General features: G+C 48.3%; 1 protein-coding gene and 1 long non-coding RNA gene across 5 annotated transcripts in view; both read left to right on the forward strand.

Moving 5' to 3' along the window:
• The first annotated feature begins 12278 nt into the window (after positions 1-12278).
• LOC121817548 (uncharacterized) lies at positions 12279-13888 on the forward strand. The gene is made up of 2 exons (XR_006057514.1): positions 12279-12500; positions 13700-13888. It is a non-coding gene; the product is annotated as an uncharacterized LOC121817548 (long non-coding RNA).
• A 2296-nt stretch (positions 13889-16184) lies between these two features.
• ST14 (ST14 transmembrane serine protease matriptase) overlaps positions 16185-20010 on the forward strand; it is a 39085-nt gene continuing 35259 nt past the window's right edge. Inside the window, exon 1 of one of the 4 annotated variants that reach the window (XM_042238154.1) lies at positions 16185-16513. Coding sequence is in view for 2 of the 4 variants with exons in the window: in XM_042238151.1 (XP_042094085.1) it covers positions 16893-16973 (81 nt within the window). In the remaining 2 variants the exon portion in view is untranslated. Of the gene's footprint in view, positions 16518-16772; positions 16974-18839; positions 18858-20010 lie in introns of those variants that run through there. The other 3 variants (XM_042238155.2, XM_042238151.1, XM_042238152.1) reach the window with 3 other exon arrangements.

A 20010-nucleotide genomic window follows, 5' to 3' on the forward strand; every position in this document is an offset into this window, starting at 1 on the left:
AACTGAAGGCAGTGGCTCTTTCTTTACAGCAGCAATCTCCATCAATAAAACCTTTTTGTAATGGTATTTCTATTTTTACTATTTTGAGGAATGTCCATACAGTATTCCATAGTGGTTGCACCACCACTATTTACATTCCCACCAACAGTGCACAAAGGTTCCTTGTTCCTTACCAGCACTCCAAAACCTTTAAAATTTGTGTCTTAGATAGTCATTTTAAAAGTATATATATGCACTTATAAATGGAAATTTGGAAAGCATAAAAAAGATGAAATTTCCCCACAAAATTTTATTTACTAAAGGAATAAAGCCTTTCTGGTCTAGTGAAATGTTTCTAGTTTCAGTGGAAGCAAAGTGATTGTTTTCATTCTTTTCCCACCTAACGTCCATAGATGATTCACATTTCTTTAGTTTTTACCCCATGTCCTTTCTCTGTCCCAAGATATCACATTTTTAGATGTGTCCTGTTAGGGAAATCAAACTGGAGGAAGTCTTGTTCAGGCTTCAGAGGCAGGAGAGCAGGCCTCCAACTTTGCTTCCGACTCTGCTCAGATTCTGTACCTACCTGCTCACTTGCAAGCGCAGCAATCAGGCAGCCCTTTAGATAAGAAAGGGGTGGGTCTTGGGATTCTTGAGCCCCTGGAGTTCTCGCCAATCCCCCAAGGTCTAAGAATTCTTGTGACTCAACAAAAATTGTGAAACAGCTTTGTAAAGCTGTATTTTTTTGTACACCATCTGATGCTGATATCAGTTTTCAGCCTGGGATTATAAACAGGAGCCCCCAAAACTGCAATCTGAAGTCTTGCCGAAGGGTGAATGCACTGCCCAGGGGGCTTTCCCAAATGGGACTCCAGATTGCTGTTAACAAGGTACTTCCCATTGCTGCTTAATTCTGGATTTTGGTCAGCCCAATTTGGTGATGTGTATGCTGTTACTTTTCTCTATTGTTTCTTTTCTTTTAATGACTATATTGAAATTAGGTCCAATAATCTTCCATAAAAAATTGTTTATCTGTGCCACAAGTGGTTTGATTTGTTAATGAATCCTTCGAACCTAAAACAAAAGTAAAACCTTCAGGAAAACATGTCTCTTTAAGCTTCTCTTGACTGTAGAGACTTTCTCACACTTTCCTCTTTTTTGATGGCTTTGAGGAGTACCGGTCAGCATACATGTTCTACCAGGATTGGTTACACCTTTTTTTAATCATGATAAGACCCTAGGGTTGTGTGTTACTGGGGAGGAAGACCACAGCCAAATGCCATGCTCGTCAAGGGTATGAGCTATCCCCATAATCGCCACTGTCTGTCTTGGCCTTAATAACTTGCCTGTAGGTACACTTGTTGGTTTGTCCCGTGGAGTCGCTCTCCTCTCCCCTCCCTGGAAGGACATCGTTATGTGCTTAAGAAGTAGGGTGTTATGCTGGGCCACACCTTCTTATTTTCAAGTCATGTCCTAACACTTTGCAACAGAGCAATTAGAAAGTCTAGTTCTAAAGTCTGCTTGTTTCATTATTGTATCTCATGGCTATCAAAGCTGAAAGAGTTCTTGAGTGTGGTGATGGTTTCAGGGTTGTGTAAGCCTGACATGTATCAGACGTATCAGAGTGTACATTTCTAATATGTTCAGTTTATTATGTCAATTATACCTCAATAAAGTGTTTTGTTTTGTTTTGTTTTGTTTTAAGCTGAAAGAGAGACCTTGCCGAAACAGGCTGGGATGGGAGAAATTATCTTTGGCCATGCCTGTTAACAGCACAATACTTAATTTCCAATCCTATCTACCGATTCCACTCCTGAGTTTAAGTATACAAATGGGTCTTTCAGGTGAGACACCACTTTTGATAGCAGAATTATATACTAGGGGAAAACTTTCCAGATGCTGGTTTTCGAATTTCTCCACAGCATAGTTCTCTTTAGAGAAAGCAAATTGGAACAGGTGTTTTTTAGCTTAAAACGCAAACAAAAAGGCTTTGCTGGTGGCTCAGTGGTAAAGAATCTGCTTTCCAATGTGGGAGACGCCAGTTTGATCCATGGTCTGGGAAGATCTCACATGCAGCGAGCAGCAGAGCCCACGCACCGCAACCAATGAGCCTGCGCTCTAGAGCCCGGGAGCCACCACCCACTGAAGCCCATGCACGCAGGGCTGTGCTCAGCGACAAGAGAGGCCGCTGCAGTGAGCAGCCCGCACACCTCAACTAGAGAGCAGCCCCCGCTAGCCGCAACCGGAGGAAAGCCAGCACAGCCAGGAGCACCCGACACAGCCAAAAACAGATCAATTAAATAAAATGAAAACCAGAAAACAGTTTAGCATCATTAAGTACAACTCTAAATACTTTGTCACAGGATGAATCTCTGAGGTACAGAATGTTTTCTTGGATACTTCCTGCCTTATTAAAAACTATGGTGAAGATTTATATTTAAATGTTCTTGATTCTAACCAGAATAACTCTGTTGGTTGGAGACATTTGGTAGCATTGCACTTAATGATTTCTAGCACCAAACTTTATCTGGGGATACTTCATTTCCCTAAAGGAAATCAGTCCTAAAGGAAATCAGTCCTGAATATTCACTGGAAGGACTGATACTGAAGCTGAAATTCCAATACTTTGGCCACGTGATACGAGGAACTGACTCACTGGGAAAGACCCTGATACTGGGAAAGATTGAAGGCAGGAGGAGAAGGGGACAACAGAGGATGAGAGGGTTGGATGGTATCACGGACTCGATGGACATGAGTTTGAGTAAGCTCCGGGAGTTGGTGACGGACAGGGAAACCTGGTGTGCTTCAGTCCATGGGGTCGCAAGGAGTCGGACACAACTGAGCGACTGAACAGACTGACTTCATTTCCCAGTCAAAGCATTACATTTCCCAGATTTTGCATACTACATTCTTTCCCATAAAATACAAATAAAATTGAAGAGGTAGCTATCATGTTACAAGTGGGAATTCTGAAGCCAAACCTCGTGATGCTTTTTCTAATTTGGCCACGTACTGACTGGTGACCTTGAGGATGTTGCATAACTGGTCTGTGTCTTAGTTTCTCCATCTGAAGAAATGGGGTGGAGGCAGCACTAGCCTGTTGGGTTAGGAGTGAGTGACCACAGGGAAAGATGCTAAAGCTACACCAATGCCCAGTACAGATGAGCTCAGTGAATGTGAGTTAGTGTTATTTGTTGAAAACATCTTTTCCCAGAACACAGGGATTGATTGAAAAAAAAAAAGTAGTTGCGTACTTCCTGATTAAAACAATTGGCAAATACTATATGGCTCAGGTTGCAAAGAGTCAGACATGACTGAGCAACTGAACTGAACTGAATATGGCTTAGTGGTAAAGAATCTGCCTGCAACTTAGGAGTGTTAGTCGTTCAGCCATGTCCAACTCTTTGCAACCCCATGGACTGTAGCCCTGCAGCCTCCTTTGTCCATGAGATTCTTCAGACAAGAACACTCAAGTGGGTTGCTGTGCCTTCCTCCAGGAAACCTTCCCAATCCAGGGATCAAACCCAGGTCTCCTGCCGTCTGAGCAATACAGGAGTCACAGGTTCAATCCCTGGGTCAGGAAGAGCCTCTGGAGAAGGAAATGACAACCAACTCCAGTATTTTGGTCTGAGAAATCCCATGGACAGAGGAGCCTGGTGACCTATAGTCCATGGGGTCACACAAGAGTTGGACATGACTTAAGTGCCTAAACAACAACATACCATAAATTGGGTTGTACTTCTTCCAAACATAGTCTAACATGGCTTTCTGCTTGTTTCTTCAAATCCACCTTCCTCCAACAGCACTTGCTGACAGGACAGTGAATTATACTGCCACCATGTCACTTCCGTGTTTTATTTCAGCCTTTTTATTACTGCAGCAGGACAAAATGATTCTATACTGGTTTATGGCTTCCTGTCTTTGCCATTTAATTAAGAACTCAAGGTGTGTATTTATCATTCCTTAATGAAATTTTATAAATTACGTAATTGAATATTGCATGACTTTAAGCATTGAAAAAATTGTAGTGGCTTCATGTTCTGGATATTAAATTTTTAAATGACATTAATCATGCTGGTCTTGAAATATTCGTCAGTGCCACCTGACTCAACATACACTTAGAATGAGGAATGTCATTGTTAAATGTATGTTGTAAGTGGACATTATTAATGTGCAAAGTAAATCCACAGTCTTGATAATTTAGAACTTTTTGGCACTTCCCAGTGGTTAGGACTCCTCGCTTTCACTGCTGATGGCCTGGGTTCAATCCCTGGTTGGGGAACAAGGATTCTGAATGCCACCTGACCAAAAAATAAAAATAAAAATTTTGACAACTTCTTATCAGATGATAATATTTGTAACCTGATAATGTGGCCAGTGAAGGGTTTATACTAGGAGTAGAAACATCAATCTTATCATCTTTTTTTTCTTTGCAGTGAAGATAATATGCTGCAAGGATCTTATAAAGCCACGTGCATATTTATTTATATTTATTTACATTATTTGCTTAAAACATAAAGTTCCTTTAACCTGGTGAATGAGCCCTGGACTCAGAATGCAAGCAAATGCATTGGGTACTTTGATTAAAAAAAAAAACCAACCAAACCAATGTAGGCCCCATGCAGCACCACAGGTCAGGGGGCAGCCACAAATCTCAGGTGAAGGAAAGGATGAACCTTGACATGTTGACCATGTGGACAAGGCAGAAATTCACAGTGGTGCTCACCAGAGTAGTAGGTAATTAAACATGCGTCTAGGGAGGCTCCGAGACTGCCAGCTCAGAGTGCCTGCATCCGCCCCATCGGGGGACACCACAGGGTGTTTTTGGAGCAGCTCTTCTATGTTGGCAGAATTTCTATATTGCACATCCTGTCTACCCAAAGCAGGAACAGAACTCGACTTATCAGCTAGCTTGGGGAGGGCACAGGTGTCACTTACCAGAGAGGCACTTACAGGAGGCTTACTCAAGAGGGAAGAAGGAGAGCCCGGAGACCACTCTCTGGTTACACTGACCGCAGAACACGCAGCTTCCGGGCAGCAGGGCGGCATGACGGGCCTCCATGGTTAGTGGGGCGAGCCGTCTCCCGAGGTTGGGGGCAGTGGGGCTCCCCAGGCAGCCCTGTGGTGTGTCCGGCCACGTTTCTGGCTGTGTCTCCTCCCTTCTTGCCTCTCTTACCTGCCCAGAGATTCTAAGAGCCTCCTAAGAATCTTTCAAATAATTCTCTCTCTTCTTTTTCGCTCAAATTAACTAGAGCATTCTGTTGTTCGTGAGCTGGCAAGTTGACAAAAACTGCATTAAGGGCAAACTCACTGAACTAGTGAGAAAATGGTACCTTGTTGCCTTCCCTAAACAAAGCAGATAGTGCAGGACTTCCCTGGTGGCCCAGCAGTAAAGAATCTGCCTGCTAATGCAGGGACAGGGGTCGATTCCTGGTCTGGGAAGATCCCACATGCCACAGAGCGACTAAGCCTGTGCTCCACAACTACCGAAGCCCGAGCATCGAGAGCCCATGCTCTGCGACAAGAGAAGCCACTGCAATGAGAAGCCCCTGGACCACGATGAGAGAGTAGCCCCCGCTCTCTGCAACTAGAGAAAGTCTGCCCACAGCAGTGAAGACCCAGTACAGCCATTGATACATAAATAAATCTTTTTCAAAAAGAAAATAAAGGAGACATCACAAAAAACAAAAGCAAAAAGTAACATGAGAAGGACTCTGAGTGTAGGAAAAAGGAAAATACAGACATAAGATGCTATAGTCGATACTGCACTGGTCCTAAATTTGAATCAGAAATATCAATGTGAATTTGTTGGGTGTTTTATCTCTTTTAAAAATTTCCTAGCTTTGTCCTCCAAAAGCCCCAGAAACAGTTACTACCTCAGTAGTGATAAACATTGCTGGTGGCCCGATGATTGTCTTGAAATTCTGTTTTTCCCTAAAAGATAACAATTCAGTTGAGTCGCTCAGTCGTGTCCGACTCTGCGACCCCATGAACTGTAGCACACCAGGCTTTCCTGTCCATCACCAACTCCTGGAGCTTACTCAAACTCATGTCCATCGAGTCGGTGATGCCATCCAAGCATCTCATCCTCTGTCGTCCCCTTCTCCTCCTGCCTTCAATCTTGTCCAGCATCACTGTCTTTTCCAATGAGTCAATTCTTCGCATCAGGTGGCCAAAGTATTGGAGTTTCAGCTTCAGCATCAGTCCTTCCAATGAATATTCAGGACTGATTTCCTTTAGGATTGACTGGTTGGATCTCCTTGCAGTCCAAGGGACTCTCAAGAGTCTTCTCCAACACCACAGTTCAAAAGCATCAGTTCTTCGGTGCTCAGCTTTCTTTATAGTCCAACTCTCACATCCATACATGACTACTGGAAAAACCAGAGCTTTGACTAGATGGACTGTTGTCAGCAAAGTAATATCTCTGCCTTTTAATATGCTGTCTAGGTAGATAATAACTTTTCTTCCAAAGAGCAAGTGTCTTTTAATTTCATGGCTGCAGTCATCATCTTCAGTGATTTTGGAGCCCAAAAAATAGTCTCTCACTGTTTTCATTGTTTCCCTATCTATTTGCCATGAAGTGATGGGACTAGATGCCATGATCTTAGTTTTCTGAATATTGAGTTTTAAGCCAACTTTTTCACTCTCCTGTTTCACTTTCATCAAGAGGCTCTTTAGTTCTTCTTTTCTTTCTGCCATAAGGGTGGTGTCATCTGCACTTCTGGGGTTATTGATATTTCTCCTGGCAATCTTGATTCCAGCTTGTGCTTCTTCCAGCCTGGCATTTTGCATGATGTACTCTGCATATAAGTTAAATAAGCAGCAGGGTGACAATATATAGCCTTGACGTACTCCTTTCCTGATCTGGAACAAGTATGTTGTTCCATGTCCGGTTCTAACTGTTGCTTCTTGACCTGCATACAGGTTTCTCAGGAGGCAGGTAATGTGGTCTGGTATTCCCCATCTCTTGAACAATTTTCCACAGTTTATTGTGATCCACACAGTCAAAAGCTTTGGCATAGTCAATAAAGCAGAAGTAGATGTTTTTCTGGAACTCTCTTGCTTTTTTGATGATCCAACGGATATTGGCAATTTGATCTCTGGTTCCTCTGGTTTTTCTAAATCCAGCTTGAACATCTACACGTTCATGGTTCAGGTACTGTTGAAGGCTGGCTTGGAGAATTACTCTTGCCTGGAAAATCCCATGGACGGAGGAGCCTGGTAGGCTACAGTCTATGGGGTCGCAAAGAGTCGGTCACAACTGAGCGACTTCCCTTTCTTTCTTTGCTAGAGTATGAGATGAGTTCAGTTATGTGGTAGTTTGAACATTCTTTGGCATTGCCTTTCTTTGGGATTAGAATGAAAACTGACCTTTTCCAGTCCTGTGGCCACTGCTTAGTTTTCCAAATTTGCTGGCATATTGAGTGTAGCACTTTAACAGCATCATCTTTTAGGATTTGAAATAGCTCCACTGGAATTCCATCACCTCCACTAGCTTTGGTCATAGTGAGAAAGGAGAAAGGAGTAGTGATCCCACAAGAGACTGACCCAGACTTGCCTGTGAGTGTCCAGGAGTCTCCAGCAGAGGCGTGGGTTGGCGGTGGCCTGCTGCAGGGTTGGGGGCACTGAGTGTGGCAGTTCGTGCAGGGGACCTTTTGAAGGAGGTTGCATTATCTTCATCACCTCCACCATAATTGGGCTCAGGTCAAACAACAGGGAGGGAATGCAGCCCCGCCCATCAACAGAAAACTGGATTAAAGATTTACTGAGCATGGCCCCACCCACCAGAACAAGACTGTTATCAGGAAGCTTCCATAAGCTTCTTATCCTTATTCCTCAGAGGGTGGAGAGAATGAAAACCACAACCACAGAAAACTAATCAAACTGATCACATGGACCACAGCCTTGTCTAACTCAATGGAAAGACAACAGGATGTCTTGGAAAATGTCTGATTGCAAGTGTAGGCAGAGAATGTACAAGGTGCCCCTGAAACATCTGGCCAGAAAGCAAAGAATGATCCAAGATGAGGAGGAACAGATCAAACATGACTCAGAATTCACTTAAAGACATTCCTGCTGGTTACAGAGGGGAGAGTTTGAACATCGATAGCATAAAAATGGCAACAAACCAAAACATATCAAATACATTTAAATCCAAGAAGCCATAATAATACACAAACAAAGCAAACACCAATTGGTTCCTTTGGAAGATGCTAGGGAGCTATTTTGAAAACTGCTTATAGAGGGAGAGTCAGGCCTTTAGGACAGGAGAAGAGGCTGACAGAGGGTGAGATGATTGGATGGCATCACCAACACAATGGACGTGAGTCTGAGCAAACTCTGGGAGATAGTGAAGGATAAGGGAAGACTGGCGTGCAGTCCATCGGGTCACAAACAGTTGAACGTGACTTAGTGACCGACCAACAACAACAACAGGCCTTTACTCTCCCCTTCCTGTAGAAACATTACCACCAGGTAACCACATAGATGATAGATTTCTCTATTTAGAAGTATTTCAGCATGTAAATAAACAAGGGGTGATAAGTTAAAACACTATTGGTTATACTTCCTGAATTTAGGGTCTAAGCATGGGATTAACAAAACAGAATGAGATAATCAGACACGGACCTCACTTGAAAGACACATCACCACCTATTGAGCATCTTCCCTCCAAAAAACAATCAAACTGGGACTTCCCTGGAGGTCCAGTGGTTGAGACTGCAATTTCACTGCAGAGGGTGCAGGTTCCATCCCTGGTTGGGGAGCTAAGATCCCACGTGCCATGCAGTGCAGCCAGAAAATTAATTAAAAACAAAAAACAATCAAACCTTTATTTGATTAAGCCTCTGCTCAGTCACTTCAGTCGGAAAAGGCAATGGCACCCCACTCCAGTACTCTTGCCTGGAAAATCCCATGGACAGAGGAGCCTGATGGGCTGCAGTCCATGGGGTCGCTAAGAGTCAGACACAACTGAGCGACTTCACTTTCACTTTTCACTTTCATGCATTGGAGGAGGAAATGGCAACCCACTCCAGTATTCTTGCCTGGAGAATCCTAGGGACGGGGGAGCCTGGTGGGCTGCCGTCTATGGGGTCGCACAGAGTCGGACACGATTGAAGCGGCTTAGCAGCAGCAGTCACTTCGGCCATTTCCTCCGCCAGGGGATCTTCCAGACCCAGGAATTGAACCCATGTCTCTTGCATCTCCAGCACTGGCAGGATTCTTTACCACTGAGCCACCTGGGAAGCCCAGGCCTTTAGATATTACAATTTGTAGAAAATACAGATGGAGAGGAAATTCACTAAAGAGACAACAATTGGAGAAGATAATCCACAAAAATCCTGTGGAAAGCCTTCAGGACAAATGGTTTGATTTCTTTAGTAAATAAGATGTAAAGGAAGAAAAAAGGGAATCTCTAGATTAAAAGAGACCTAAAAAACATATTTAAAACAGAACAGACAAACCAAAAGTGGGTTGAAGCTAAACCCTGATGTGCAGAGATTCAGGCCTGCATGATAAAAACCATACCAAAAAAACACGCAAGTAATCCCCAGAGAGGTGGGTACACAGCTAGTCAGGGGGGAAGTGGGGTTGTTTGGGGACTAGCGCATGGAGGGCTCAGGGTTGGCTGTGTTGACAAGATGCTGTTGTCTGAGAGTAATCCAGAACACTGTATATTTATTTTATGCTGTTTTTTTATATTTGTGTTGCATTTAACAATAAAAAGTTTTAAGTGATAACAGAAAACCAGAAAACGTTTTCACTTATTCATTTAGTTTTAAAATAATTTAACACTTCATAGTATGTATCTCTATCAAATTATCTTGTTCTTTAAGTGTTTACTCCCCCTGACCCCCACAACTACAATGTCCCCTGACAGTAGGAACAATTTCTGAAAAGGAACATTTTCTATCCTATAGGGCCTTGTATCCTCCATGTTAGAGCAGTACCTAACATGCTGTAAATATACAATAAACGTGTTGCATGAATGCTGAATAAAAGTAAGTAAATCAATAATCTAACAAACATTTATTAAGTATGAGCTGGGGAACAAGCCGATAGCAATCCTGGCCCTCAGGAGCTTTGTGGGGTTTTTAAAAAATTTATTAACTTTTTTTAACTCTTTATTTATTTATTTTTGGCAGTGCTGGGTCTTTGTTGCTGCTCCAGCTTTTCTCTAGTTGTGGAGCAGGGGCTGCTCTCTAGATGTGGTGAGTGGACTTCTCATTGCGGTGGCTTCTCTTATTGCAGAACACAGTCTCTAGGGCACACGGGCTTCAGTAGTGGGGGTGCGTGGGATTAGTTGCCCTGCGGCATGTGGGATATTCCCGGACCAGGGGTCAAACCTATGTCCCCTGCATTGGCAGATGGATTCTTTACTACTTCACCACCAGGGAAGTCAGGTGCTTTGTGTTTCGAGAGGTGGCTGATGGAGCGCCATGTATCTGTCATCACAATGGGCTGGAGTGGAACCAAGTGGAAGAAGGCAGTGCTTCAGGAGGTCATGTGTCATCCAGGAAGGAGAATATGGTGGCTTGGAATAGAGAGACATAGTAGAAAGGTCGAGGAGTAGACAGATTCCAAATATTTTGGGGGGTAAAACTGACAGATTTGTTTCTTGGGGCTGAGTGGGACAAAGAAAAAGAAATCAGTCTTGTGTGTGTGTATGTGCCAACATCATGGATTTTTTTTTTTGCATCAATTTTTATTTTATTTTGAAGACCCCCACAGCATGCTGGGGTCTTCATTTCCCAGTCAGAGATCAAACCTGTGCCTTCAGAATCTTAACCACTGGATCCCCAGGGAAGTCCCCAGAGATGTCTTTACAATTTTTTCATTAAGTGGATGAAGCCAATATTACTAAGGTGGGCAGACCTGAAGTTACATAAAAGAGAGACGCTCACGACACTGAAAGCTGCCCTCCCCACTCCGCCCACAAAAGGAGTCGCATACCACCTCCCAGACTCCTTCAGGCTCCCCTCCTACCTCATGGAGCTGTGACTGCCTTGCGTGTAGAAAGCAGGCAGTGCTGTCATTTGAATGCAGCGTGCATGCCATGCATGTACTGCGATTCCAGGCTGGGAGAGGGCGGTGCAGGCCAAGACCCTTCCCCCACGCTGAGGCGCATCAGCTGGGTGCGCACCATGCGTGTGACAGATGAAGCGTAAGCACATGTCCTGACGTCAAACCCGCTCGCTTTAATCCTCATAAACTATGCACATGGGTAAGTACTTCCGTTCCTAAATGGTAACTGAGGAAACTTGAGAGCAGACGGCCTGTCAGACATAGCCAGGTTCTCACGCTCCTAAGGGGTGTGTCCAGACTCTAACCCGTGTCAGCCTCAGCCCGTGTCACACAGCCTCCACCATCACCTTTCTCTTCCCCTACAAACACTCCGTGTCCAAAGCTGCCATCCCCTCCCCGTAAGTCCTGCTCTTCCTGACCCTAGGACTCTGTCCATGGGGGCCTCCTCAGAAGGCTGCTCCAACCACCCAAACGACCCTGGGGCCAGAGCACCTTACAGGGTGTCCACGGGTGGACCTGGCTGCAGGCTGAAAGACACTGGCTTCAATGGGTGATGACATGGAAGGGAGTAGGGGCCATGTCAGGCAGCTCCAGCTCAAGCTTAAAATCATTGAGCTCTGCTGCTCAAGGTGATGAGATCGGGCGCAGACCCAGGTGAGGCAGATCATGCCAGGCCGGCCTGCAGTGGCCACTCCTGCGAGGACCAGTTTGCACTTGAGTCTGGTGTGGGGGAGGTCTGGAAAGAGCAGGGCAGAGCAGAGTCAACCTGTTAGGGAGCCCTCGTCCATGAATGTATCTTAACCTTCTAGAACAAGGACTGTATTTGACACCTACTTCCCTGTGTAGGGTAAACATGAACTAGATTCTAAATACCCATTGTCTGGTGGGCACAGCCTTCTCCCTGCAGGATGCCCACCCACACCCCGGGCCTTGACAGCAACACTGCATCCTCCTGGCGTCTTCCTCATATCACCCCACCCTGCCTTCTCTCCTTGGCCCGGTGAAATCCAAATTCAGCCCAAATGTCACTCCTATGAAGGTGTCACAGGCAGAGTTCATCTGTCCCCCTCAGTTCCCCCAGAATCCTGAACTCTTCTCAACTAGAGCTTGCACACCAGGGCGTTTTGATTTTCCTGGTCCACGTAAGAGCTCTCTAAATGTGGCTGCAGGGAAGCACGAGGCCATGAAACTGATGAGCATGTGAGCGTATTACGAAGATCAGGCTTCTGCTCTTGGCTTTTTTCACGTACCGTTTAGGAACAGAAGCAGTGACCTCACATGTCATGAGTTTAGTGTCAGGATATGTGGTTACACTTCTCCTCTGTCACACGCATGGTGTGCACTCAGTAAGCTGACAGGACACAGTGTCACGGGAAGGATCTTGGCCTGCATCACCTTCTTTTGATCTGGGATTGCAGTAAACGCATACATGTACATTGAATTCAGATGACAGCACTGGGTGCCTTCTACGTGCAAGGCATTCACAGCTCCATGAGGTAAGAGGGGGTGCTGAAGGAACCTGGGAGACAATATGAGATGCTTCTTTTGTGTGTGGGGCGGGGGTGGAGTAGCATTTTCAGTGCCATGAGTGTCTCTCCTTGTCATTACTTGGGATGGGTTACTTTCAATCATCTACCCTATCTGAAGAATACTGCATCACTGGTGACTGCAGAGCACCTACTTTGTACACCTACAAATTCCCTAGGTGATTTTGTCCCATTATGCAGAAAAGTACATTCTGACATCTTGTATTTAGCTTTAGAGTGCTTCATACGGCAGAAGGTGGCAGATTTTTTTTTTTTTTTTTTGCTACTTATTCAGTGGACATGATTTACTAGCACCAATCAGTGTGCTAGGCCCTGAGGACTCAAAGGTGCATAAGATATTGACAGAAATGCAAAGAAAAGGTGATTAATACCACAATTTATCTCTGTTCACTGCAGCCGGGCTGGGGGGTGATGGGGTTCTTGCTAGACGACGCTGGGGTTGTGCATTGCCTCCTCACGCTCCTACCTGGAAGAGATGTTTATCATCTGCCATTTGTCCTTTCCCTGCCCACAGCTAGCCATATGGCCACATCTAACTGCAAATCCTTGCCTGTGCCTAGAAGGCAGAGACCTAGAAATATTCTGTGAAGAACACGAATGACTACTGTTGTGGCAGGTGACTTTCTCCTGATGTGCAGAGATGTCTGTGAAGGAGAAAGGCTTCCAGTGGGTGAGAAGCACTAGGAAGAGTGCAATAGTGGGGAATTCTGGCTGCAGAGAAGGGATCCCAGTAGGAGTGCTGGGAGATGAGTTAGCAAAGGAAGACAGGTCACACTGTGAGAGCCAGGCAAGGAGGTCCGGGATTTGATCCAGGAGACACTGTGGGCTTCATTTATTTATTTACTGGCTGCGCTGGTCTTTGTTGCAGCTCTCGGGCTCTCTGCGGGCTCACTTAGTTGTGGAATCTTTGACATGCGGAATCTTCCTGGATCAGGGATTGAACCCATGTCCCCTGCCTTGGCAGGCAGATTCCCAACCACTGGACCACCAAGGAAATCCAACACTGAGGGTTTTAAAGGAGCTGTGGTGTAGCATGAGGGACCTGACTGCCGTGTGTAGGAGAGATAAAAGGGTGGCCAAACTGGAGGCAGGAGATCCATTTGCTTATTATTATTATTTTTAAATGCATCACTTTGTTCTCTTTGTAGGGTTGCCAGATACTGCAGACCTTGAGCATGTGACAGTCACGTGGTTTCTCCAATAAACCTTGGAGCTTCTGCAGTTCTCCTGGGGCCCACAGACTGCATAGTCCTGAAGAGTCAAATATTAAGCTTTCGTGGCAGCCACACCTTCCTTTGATGTTTGGGTTATTGAACATAAACAATGTGTCTTCAGCATCATCCGTTTCTGTTTCTAAGAGTGCTGGCTGTGCTTTCTTCTTGATGAACAGTCTGACTCCATCTTGACAATCTCTTCATCACAGTTTCCTTTTGTCTTTGTATATTCTAGCATGTAGGAAAGGCCACTACAATCCCTGGTTGGGACACCAACTTGCAAACCTATGTGTTCAGGCTTATCTTTTTAAAAAATATATATATATATATATATTTATTTGACTGTACCAGGTCTTAGTTGCGGCATGCAGGATCTTTTTCCATTGTGGCTTTTGGAATCTAGTTCCCTAACGAGGGCTTGAACCTGGATCCTCTGTACTGTCAGTGTGAAGTCTTAGCCACTGGACCAGCAGGAAAGCCACTGTAGTCTTAGCCACTGTCCGGACAGTGGCCCGGACTAATGGAGCTGACATCCTTCCTGTCTAGGTGCCCCAGTGCCTCAGGCCAGAGTGCGGCACCACAGCTTCTCTCCATGGACACAGTGGGCACATTCTCCATTTGATTCTTACACTAATACAGGCAAAAAGAATCCACCCGCAATCAATGCGGGAGACCTGGGTTTGATCCGTGGCTTGGGAAGATCCCCTGGAGGAGGGAAAGGCTACCCACTTCAGTATTCTGACCTGGCGAATTCCATGAACTGTATAGTCCACGGGGGTCGCACAGAGTTGGACATGACTGAGTGACTTTCACTTTCACTTTCTAATCCAGGCAAAGGAGGGTAAGAGCTTGGAGTGGGATCCTCTGATTGGAGAGGAAAGAGAGGATGCTACACATCACCCACTTAAGAGAGACTTGGTGAGGTCTGGAACAAATTACATACAAGATGCAAAGGAGGGTGGAGAGTCAGGTTTGGAGCCTAGGAGAATGATCATATTATAACTGGAGGAAACAGTGCAAGATGGACCAGTCTGGGAAGGACATTCGGAGCTTGCTGACTGCAAGTTCAGTTCAATCAGTTCAGTCGCTGAGTCGTGTCCAACTCTTTGAGACCCCATGGACTGGAGCACGCCAGGCTTCTCTGTCCATCATCAACTCCTGAGCCTACTCAAACTCATGTCCATCGAGTCGGTGATGCCATCCAACCATCTTATCCTCTGTCGTCCCCTTCTCCTCCTGCCTTCAATCTTGTCCAGCATCAAGATCTCTTCAAATGAGTCAGTCCTCTGCATCAGGTAGCCAAAGTATTGGAGTTTCAGCTTCAGCATCAGTCCTTCCAATGAATATTCAGGACTGATTTCCTTTAGGATTGACTGGTTGGATCTCCTTGCTGTCCAAGGGACTCTCAAGAGTCTTTTCCAACACCACAGTGCAAACGCATCAATTCTTCGGCGCTTAGCTTTCTTTATAGTCCAACTCTCACATTCATAGATGACTACTGGAAAAACCATAGCTTTGACTAGATGTACCTTTGCTGGCTGCAAAGGGGGGCTTTTATTTTGTTTACTCTTGTCTCCAAGTACCTAGAGCAAGGCTCAGCACACAGTCTGTGCTCAGTATTACTTGTTGACTGTGTAATACCAGTAGAGCATGGAGAAGTTCCCAAAGAACTGTTAATGCCAGATTGCCACTCTTTTGTAATGTCAATGCTAGGAAGGCAGACTGCTGCTAGTAAGTCGCTTCAGTTGTGTCTGACTCTTAGTGACCCCATGGACTGCAGCCCTCCAAGCTCCCCCATCCCTGGGATTCTCCAGGCAAGAATACTGGGGTGGGCTGCCATTTCCCTCTCCAGTGCATGAAAGTGAAAAGTGAAAGTGAAGTCACTCAGTTGTGTCCAACTCTTAGTGACCCCATGGACTGCAGCCTACCAGGCTCCTCCATCCATGGGATTTTCCAGCCAAGAGTACTGGAGTGGGTTGCCATTGACTTACCTCCTTTTTAAGTTATTTTAACAATGCAGGGCATGTTGGCTTTGTGGGTTTTAAAAAATATTTATTTGGCTTCGCCAGGTCTTAATTGCAACATGGGGTGATCTAGTTCCCTGACCAGGGATCGACCCCAGCCCCCTGAATCTTAGCCACTGGACCACCAGGGAAATCCCAGATTCACCTCCTTGAAACCATAAGATGAGTTGCTGAGAAAGTGTAGAGGAAAAACAGGCTGAAAGAGAGAGCTTTAGGAACCTTGATGTTTAGGGGCGAGAAGGTAGGACTACAATCCAGGGAAGGTGGGCATTGGAGGCCTGAGCCAGGTAAGGTGGGCATTGGAGGCTTGGATCTATGGGTATCAGATGCTGCAGATGGGTGATGGAGCCCAGGACAGAGAAGAGGGCACGGGGTTGAGGAACTTGGGGAGGGCTGGGCGGGCAGCTGCTGGCAGGAGGGATGGAGAGCAGTGGCTGGAGGGGCAGGCTGGCCCAGGGGCGTTCCTGGGTTTCGTTTGGGTTTGGAGGGGTTCTACATGGGACCTGGATGTGGAGCTAGGTGAGGAGAGCTTGAAGATGGAGGGAGGCAGGGACGGAAGGAAATCGTGGCAGGCCTCCGAGAGGCGGCTGGGAGGCTGTCTTCCAGGGGAAAGGGCCACTTCTAGGCGAGGAGGAGGGCAGAAGGGTTAAGTTTCGCCATCGCTCGGTCCTTCCCGCTGGCCTCTTCGGTGCCGGGCACAGTGCGAGCCGAGGGCCACCTCGAGGCAGGTAGTCAGCCTGGCGGCTCCACCACCTTCAGGAGGTGGCCGAGCTTCCCGGCTCCCCAGGGGAGGAGGCAGCCGCGAGCCCTGTGGGTGGGGGCAGGTGGGGGTGGGAATGGGGAAGGGGAGGGGACTGAGATGGGGGAGGAGTGGGCAGGGGTGGGGGCGAGGGCGGGGAGGGCACGGGCCGGGAAGGTGCGGCGGCGCGGCGGTCGGGGCGGGGCCACCCGGGAGCCACACCCTGAAACTACCTGCGCTCGACAGGAAGGGCCGGGCAGAGCCTGGGCGGCCGGAGCGCTGGGCCTGCGATCTGAACGAGGCCCGTCCCGCGCCCCGGCCCCGGCCCCCCGGCGATGGCTAGAGCCCCACGGCCTCCGGGACCATGAAGAGCGAGCGGGCGCGCGGGGGCGCAGGCGGCTCCGGTGCCCTCGGGGCTGGACTCAAGTACACCTCGCGGCCGGAGGTGGGAGGCGCGGGCGCCGTCGAGGCGGGACGCGCGGGGGCTCCGGGGTCGGGGGGCTCCGAGGGGGGGCCGGGGGGGACAGGGAACCGGGGGGGTGTTTGGCGCCGGGGGTACCAGGGGGACCGGGGAACCGGCAGCGCCGCGCTCGTCTCGGCCGAGGGAGCCGCTGCGCTGCCGGTTTGTGGCCGCGGCGCCGGCCCGACAGGTGGAATTTCCTGCTTGGCGGGTGCCTGGCCGGACCTTCGGCTCAGCCCCGCGGTCCCCTCCCCCGGCCCTCTCCCTAACCCCAACCCCGGGCCTGGAAGTCGGCTCGTCTCGGCACCTGGTTATCTCCACGCGGTCCGTGCCCCTCGGGAAGGAAGCCGCGGCGCAGGCTGTGAGCGGGGGTTTGGGCCGGGGAGGGAAGTTTCCAGGCGGCTCTAGCGTTCTGGAATCCTTGGCCTCTGCGGGAATTTACTCTTGTCTTACTGGTCAGAAGGCATCTGAGCCCCCCGGGCAGAGGGCAACCGGGAGCCCAGAACTTCGGTTGCCATACAACGTGAAGCTTAGGACTCCAGGGTGGGGCTTGCTTGGTCTTCTCGGAAGGCGGATGGAGCCCTTTGGGAAGGAAGTGGGAACCTGTGTCTTGAACCTGTTGGAGACTCTGAAGCAGGGAGCTCTCGTTTGGCGGAAAGAATCTTTGTTGCTGTTGTTTAGTCGGTCAGCCCTGTTCCGCTCAGTCGTGTCTGACTCTTTGCGACCCCATGCACTGCAGGACGCCAGGCTTCCCTGTCCTTCACCATCTCCTGGAGTTTGCTCAAACTCATGTCGATTGGATTGGTGACGTCATCCAACCATCTCATCCTCTGTCGCCCCCTCTTCTCCTTCTGCGTTCGATCTTTCCCAGCCTCAGGGTTTTTTCTAATGAGTTGGGAACTTGAAAACATTGAATCTTACCATAGAGAGTGGAAATGGGTTGTTAGTTTCTTTACTGATGGCAGTAAAAGGGCACCCTAGGTGGCAGTGCCCAGGCAGGACTGGCAGCCAGGCCTCCACCTCCCTGTAGTGGGGCCCCCAGTGTCCCCTGCACGCCAGGTCATGGGCACTGAGGGCTGCTGAGACGCAGGAGGTGTTTGGGGCTCTGCAAACATGGGCCTGTCCCCCTCTCTCCTGAGACCCTGGGGCTCCTCTACTGGCCCACACTCGGTGGTTGGGCCCACATTGGGCCTGATTTGGGAGGTCTCACCGATCAGTCCATTTCTCCAGTGGTGTGCAGACTGAGGGAGCTTGCCAAAGACTAGATTTAGGGTCTGCCCTGGTGCCCTGAGCCACCAATCACAACTGAGGTGGGCATTCTTTTCTCCACTTGGCCACCCTGTGTGGGAGGAAGCAGGACTCAGCACCCAGTCTGGAGGCTGGGGTCTGTGGCCACTTGTCTGCCCTGCTGGCGGCTGATGTTTCCTTTCCATAATTTCTGTGTTTTCGAATCCCTGATAATTGCCTGTTAATAGGAGCTCTAGAGCCCTGCCTTCTCAGCAGAAAGCCTGCTGTCTGGTGGTGTTATTTCAGGACTGTTTTTCTTCCTTCCCTCTTCCTCACTTCCCTTTCAGGGACCCTCTCCAGCTGACACTGCCCACATGCCACACTGGCCTTTGAACTCCCACGGCCACCCGTCAGCCCTCACTTCCTTCCCCTTTGGTCCCTCCTCATTTCTCAGCTTCCGTGAAGCTCATCCATTCTCCACGCCAATTCTGCCGTTTTCTCCCACGTGGATCACTCCATCTTTCCTCCCGCCAAGCTCCTCCTTGTAACCGGCAGTACCGTGTCCCGGTCTTGGGCCGGGCTCTCAAAGACGAATAAGATCTGGCTATTTCCCTGGAGGCCCTTACGCTCTTGAGAGCCATGGTAAGAGATGTGCATGAAAATTAGACGTGACTCTGGGCTCCCCTGGCGGCTCACACAGCAAAGAATCCGCCTACAATGCAGGAAACCCAGGTTCAATCCCTGGGATGGGAAGATCCTTTGGAGAAGGAAATGGCAACCCACTCCAGTATTCTTGCCTAGAGAATCCCAGGGAAGGAGAGGCTTGGTGGCCTACAGTCCATGGGTCGCAAACAGTTGGACATAACTGAGCGACTTCACTTTCACTTTCACTTTGACTGGGCTCCCCTGGCCGCCCAGACAGCAAAGAATCTGCCTACAATGCAGGAAACTCAGGTTCAACCTCTGGGATGGGAAGATCCTTTGGAGAAGGAAATGACTACCCACTCCAGTACTCTTGCCCAGCGAATCCCATGGACAGTGGAGCCTGGTGGACTATAGTCCATGGGGTCGCAAAGAGTCAGACATGACTGAGCGGTTGTTTACCACTGTCCTGAAGAAAGTAGCTTGCTGTGCCCAAAACTCATTTCAGTTTCTCCAGGAAGTCTCCCCTTGTGCCTTCCTGCTTCCTGCTTCCCCAGCTCTCTCACACTCTGGATCACCCTGCCATGTTTGCAGCCAGGGTCTGCGGACTCTGCCTCAGCTGTCTTCTGACCAGGAGTGCAGCCGCTGCCCCTGGGTTTGTCCTCTGTGTTAGCAGAGCCAGTCTGGGTCACGCTGAGTCCCTCAGAAGCGCTGTTGCTTTTGAGTTCCTTTCTCTTGGCCACTTCCATCCCTTTGTGGAGGGAGAAAGGTTCTGTTTGGTGATGCTTGGATCTGGCTGCCTCCTTCCCAAGACTGATGACTCTGGCCCCAGCGCCCTCCACCTGATCCTATTACTATTAAGTGGGAGGTGGCCATCTCTGTGTTCCCTGGTGTTTGTAGAGACCTGATGTGCATGTCCTGTCTGGCGACCATGAGCCCAGCCTGCATGCGAGTAGGGACACGGATGTCAGTTATCATGGACACTGACGATAACTGGGAAGCCTGCCTCACTGGGTGTCTTGGCCCCAGTCGAGCCTTAGATGGTGGTCAGGCAGCTGTTTAGAAGGAGTCCTTGGTTCTTTCTAAAGTCGGTGTTGCCTGGTAAGACTCAGTGTCCCCTCGGCATGCAGAGACCAGGATTAGGAGAGCAGAT

The sequence above is a fragment of the Ovis aries genome, chromosome 21 (assembly GCF_016772045.2).
Source record: "Ovis aries strain OAR_USU_Benz2616 breed Rambouillet chromosome 21, ARS-UI_Ramb_v3.0, whole genome shotgun sequence".
Classification (NCBI taxonomy): Eukaryota; Metazoa; Chordata; class Mammalia; order Artiodactyla; family Bovidae; genus Ovis; species Ovis aries.